The sequence below is a fragment of the Chaetura pelagica genome, unplaced genomic scaffold, assembly GCF_000747805.2.
Source record: "Chaetura pelagica isolate M959 unplaced genomic scaffold, ChaPel_1.0 scaffold538, whole genome shotgun sequence".
Classification (NCBI taxonomy): Eukaryota; Metazoa; Chordata; class Aves; order Apodiformes; family Apodidae; genus Chaetura; species Chaetura pelagica.
Window position 1 is genome coordinate 54,397 of NW_009954103.1, and position 5,319 is coordinate 59,715.

Sequence of the window (5,319 nt, forward strand, 5' to 3'; positions counted from 1 at the left end):
TTGCCACGGGGGGGGCTTGTCCCTACCGGTGATTGGTCACGATTCGATTCGCCTTCTCATTGGCTGCACAAGCAAAGCCTGGTTGCAGCCAATCAGCACGAACCAATCCCGCCCAGGGAAGGGATAAAAAGGGAAGAAGCGTTGCGTCAGTGAGATTTTTTCAGCCAGGTTCGGGGAGGAGAGGTTGAAGTTTTACAGGTGCTGAAGCCATGTCCGGCCGCGGGAAGCAGGGAGGTAAAGTCCGGGCGAAAGCGAAGTCGCGCTCGTCGCGGGCCGGGCTGCAGTTCCCGGTGGGCCGCGTCCACCGGTTGCTCCGCAAGGGCAACGAGGCGGAGCGGGTCGGGGCTGGAGCTCCCGTCTACATGGCGGCCGTGCTGGAGTACCTGACGGCCGAGATCCTGGAGCTGGCGGGCAACGCGGCCCGCGACAACAAGAAGACGCGCATCATCCCCCGCCACCTGCAGCTGGCCATCCGCAACGACGAGGAGCTCAACAAGCTGCTGGGCAAGGTGACCATCGCGCAGGGCGGGGTGCTGCCCAACATCCAGGCCGTGCTGCTGCCCAAGAAGACTGAGAGCCACAAGGCTAAAAGCAAATAAGTTCGGCGAGTAAAGCTTGGACTTTTTGCAACATATTAAACCCAAAGGCTCTTTTCAGAGCCACCCACACAGTCAGAAAAGAGCTGGGTCCTTTTACTTACTGAAGTGTTTTGATGTTTCTTTAATGCTGCTTTTATTACAGAACTGAATCTGCTGTGGTAATGTTTTAAAATTTTGTTTCTGTCCAACTGTTTCTAACTTGTTTTTAATTAAAGAGTACTAGTTATATTTTTAATTATATATTTTGCTGCTTGTCTTGTAACTAAACCACTTGTTCTTAATGTTGAATCTGCTCAACTCGCATGACTTTACAGACTATGGTGTGTGGGAGGGGGAGAGAGAGAAAAAGGTGGTTAGAAGTGGAGAAAGCTGCACAGCATGAAAATAAATAGAAGACCAACCCAAAGGCACATAAGTAAATCTGAGAATGAAACAAGGCTTCCTCTGTGGGCCTTTGTTCTTCAAAAGATGTAAAGCTTCCTTGTGACTTCATGTTACTTGTGAATTAAATGAGAAATGGTTTAGGGGAAGTGGCTCATTTTGTTCTAGATTATTAAGCAGCCAGACCTGCAGCAGTGTAGCATGTTTCCATTCAGAAGAATCTCCTGCTGTGTTTCAGTTATAGTGGAATTTTTACACTTGCCACTCTTCCAAATTTCCACACTGTGTTATTCCTCTTGTTACGTGAGTTAACAGCAGGCAATACTATTTGAATTAATATTCTACATTTCTGGCACAAGTATCACCTAAAAAAAAACCTGTTAAAAGATTTTTAGAATTGCTGTTATTAACTATGAGAAAAACTGTCTAGCTGATTCCCCTTGCTAGGATGTTCCCAGAAGATGCCCATGACTGTCTGCAGCACCCTGTAGCTGGGAGTAACACTCACCTGTGCCTTCCCCAGTCATGGGGAGAAGGAGGAATGCTCTGGGCCTGCAGGAAGGAAAATAGCACCTAAAGATACTACCTCCTGCATGTTTCTTCTGCATCCCCAGGCTGTAGCAGGAAAGCTTTTATGTAGGACCATATCACTGCTGAAGTGGAACATCAGTGGATCACTTGTGGAGAAGACCAGACTGTTCTGACTTGGTAGGAGTATTTCTGCCTCAGGATTCTGTTTGCAAGTGGATACATTTAGAGCTGTAATGTTTTCAGGATGCTATTTTATTTATCTTCATTAGCTGCAGCTGCATACATCCTGACACTTATTTCTCTTCTTGAAGAACTATTATAATACAAAAAACTGTGCCTTAACATGCACAAGTCTTCTGTATTTAGTTTCCAAAACAGATACCTGCATATTTTTGTGTCAGAAGATCACAATTATAGAGCAGTTTGGGTTGTAATGGGCTATGAAAGTTCACCTAGTTCCAACTTCCCTGAATGTGCAGGGACACCTCCTACTAGACCAAGTTGCTCCAAGCCCCATCCAACCTGGCTTTGAACACTAACAAGGAGGAATCATCTACAGCTGTTCTGGGAAACCTGTTCCAGTGTCTCACCACCCTCATTGCAAAACCTTTCTTCCTTTTATCTAACTTAAATCCTATCTTCTTTAATTTAAAATCATTGCCCCTTGTCCTGTCACTACAGGCCTTGGTAGAAAGTCTCTCTGTCTTTCTGTATTGAAAGTCTGCAATAAGATCTTCCCAGACACTTCTCCAGACTGAACCATTCCAGGTTTCTTAGTCTGACCTCCCAGGAGAGGTGTTCCAGCCCTCTGATCATTTTAGTGGCCCTCCTCTGGACCTTCTCTAAACTACTTCATATCTTCCTTGTGCTGAGGACCCCAGAACTGGATGCAGTACTGCAGGTGGCGTCTCAGCAGAGCAGAGGGGGAGAATTACTTCCCTTGGCCTGCTGCTTTTTATGCAGCTCAGGATATGGTGGCCTTTCTGGGCCACAAGAGAACATCTAGATTAAAGCACTGGAATTCCAGAGAAAGCCCATCAAGGTGGAGTATCTGTATCCAGGAGTGGGTTTTCTCCATGAACAAAGTCCTATATGTAAAAAACAGAGTTAAAACCATAGGAGAGGGCCCTGTCCTTCTCTGATAATGAAAGTCAGTCCAGCACATCTTTCCAAATTATTCATGACATCTGCCCAGAAACTCATTAGTTTCTTCAGAATTTTATTTGAAATATTTTTTATTTCACTTACAGCTCTGCTCACCTCGGTAACTGGAGTTTCACCCTCTGTGATACTGAGGCTCACTTCTTAGCATTCCCTAATTTTGTTCTTGGTCACTAGTGGTTTTTTTCAGTTGTGAACCCTGTGCTGCCATCACAACGATGAGGTCTCAAAAATAAATGTACATGTCCTATAAGTCAGATGAAGTATATTACGAGAGTTCTGGCAAGCCTATTGGTGTTAAGAGCTCGTGGCTTTCAAGCAAATTCCTATGGATGAAACAACAAACCAAGTTTAAATAAATTAGTTTCCTTTCATTGGCATATACAACAAACAGCAGTAAAGAGAAATTCCATACCATATGGTGCCCTTAGCTGCACCGTTGTGTTCCAGTACACCTGGACATTCCAAAGAACTCCAACCAATCTCCCTCAAAAGCTATAGAGAGTTATGTTTTGGGCTAACTTAATAATGTCAGTCTATAGATCAAGTCTTAGAACTGCAGAGTTTAAAAAATGAGATGAGAGGCTTTTGTATCCCTTTTCACCTTTACTTTGCTGGCAATGTTAAGAAAAAAGTAATATATTAAAAAGATTTTATTTAATTTGCATATTGTTGTTATTAGTAGTAGTACAGTTGTAGCAGATAGAGATATGGATTTAAATGGCCATATAAGCTCTCCAGAACATTAAAAGAAACCTCATAGTTAGATATAATACATCGATGTGGTGATTTAATTTATTTTTTTTTTTTCTTATTATGTCCATTTTTGTGCAGTCACGGTGAGATTCTGCCTTACTGCAACAACAACAAAAAATGCAGTTTCCTTATTACAGTTCAAAGAGGAAATAGGGCAACTGTCCTAATTAAATCACACATGAAAACATACAGATTTTTATTAATGGAAGACAGTTTTGCAAAACTTTGCTTTCTTGTTTAACTCCTAATACTATGTGTCCAAACGCAAGAGCAAAATTTAGTTCCCATAATCTGGGAATTGGATTATAAATTTTGATCTGAATATTAATTATTGTCTTTATCCAGAGTAAAAGCAACTTCAGTAGAAAATAGATTCAGCAGCCAAATTTTCCTTCCACTTTAATTGGTTTTGTCTAAGACAACTTTCTGGTCCATGAAAAAAACCTGGCTGTGTCACTCACAGAAGCACTTAGGAAACACGTCTATGGCCACATGTAGAAACCTACAGACAAGACAGCCTTCGAGAAAGCATGACATTAAAATATATCAAATGTGCTCCCACTTTGGGGAAAGGGCTCTGAAGTTGATTAATCCATAAACTACTGTTTCCAGCCTCCTCCCCACTCATTTCTGCCAGGGCACTTTGAAAGATGATTTGCCAAGTATTTCACTGGTTATACTGCTAGAGAGAAAAGTTATACTAGTATACTCATCCTGCATTTAAGAAGAGTTATAAAGAAACCATTAGTTTTATACACTAAAAGGTTTCCTGTAATTGGTTTAGGTTTTCTGAATGTTCAGAAGTTTGTTTTTCAATGCCGCAGGAATAATATCTAGACCTTCAGATATAATGAACAAAGCAGACTTTGTGGAGCCAACTGGTAATGCTGGGAACTAGACTGGTAGGACCACTAGTGACAATCCTTCGAGTTAGGTTATTAACAGTTGTAGTTTATTCTGTTTGTTCAAAAACTGTCCATAATTAAATTAAAGTGACTTCTGATGGCCCGTGTTATATATATTTCAGTGGCAAATATTTTACTTTAAATTGTTTAAAATACCAGTTTGAATGAAAATGGAATACATAGTAGTAATTATAAACATAGAAAACCCCACATAATTTTGGACACCTGTTAGGTAATATGTCAATCATGTTTTATCTCGAATCTAAGTAATATATCCTGTCAATAAATATTCTGGAGATGTTGTCTAAATTCTATAAATTTTGTTCAGGAATGAAATTCCATAAACAACTGTAAAATTTTTAAAATATAAAAATCACTTTAAAGAGGCAAACTTGAAGTGCACAAAATACTAATAATATAACAATTGGCAGGTACTGAAGACATATCACTTTTATTCTGAGTGTGTATGTAAATATAAAATCTTAACACATTTAATATAAACATATAGACTCGTAAATTTCAGTGTATGTTCTTCACCTTACAAATAGGATCCAGCAACTGTAAGACTCAAGGGTGACAGGCTCGTTAGCAAGTGAGTCAAAAAAGTCACAGCAAGATTTCTGGATTCCTCAAATGAGGAAAAAAAGCCTGGTTATGGTTCAACTTTTAAATGTCGTACAGACACCCAGCTGCTTATACCTTTCATGTTGTTTCCCTTACTGGATCCAGCTGCACGTTACCGACCATTTCTCTAAGCGGCCGGCAGCTCCCGGGAGCGACCCCGGCGCCCTGAGGACGGTGCTGCCCTTGGGGTGGGCGAAGAGGAAAAACTCGGACTGTTTCTCGTGCTCTTCCCAGCAGCCTCCTCTAGTTGCCTTCGTAAGAGCTTCAGGTGGAAGCAAATCCCACCGGAGCCCCTCACAGACAATTTTCCCAGCCGCTTAAGGCCTGACTCCCTCTGCTCCCTCTCTCACTCCCTGCTCTTT

General features: G+C 41.5%; 1 protein-coding gene across 1 annotated transcript; it reads left to right on the forward strand.

The window, feature by feature from the left end:
* The first annotated feature begins 206 nt into the window (after positions 1-206).
* Positions 207-709, forward strand: LOC104392990 (histone H2A.J). Its single transcript, XM_010002435.1, has one exon. It carries the CDS (start codon positions 210-212, stop codon positions 597-599), a length of 390 nt encoding a protein of 129 aa, XP_010000737.1. The 5' UTR covers positions 207-209; the 3' UTR covers positions 600-709.
* The last annotated feature ends 4,610 nt before the right edge of the window (positions 710-5,319 follow it).

Bases quoted from the DNA above. Each gene is read 5' to 3' on its own strand.
- LOC104392990 (XM_010002435.1), top strand. From the start codon at position 210: ATGTCCGGCCGCGGGAAGCAGGGAGGTAAAGTCCGGGCGAAAGCGAAG.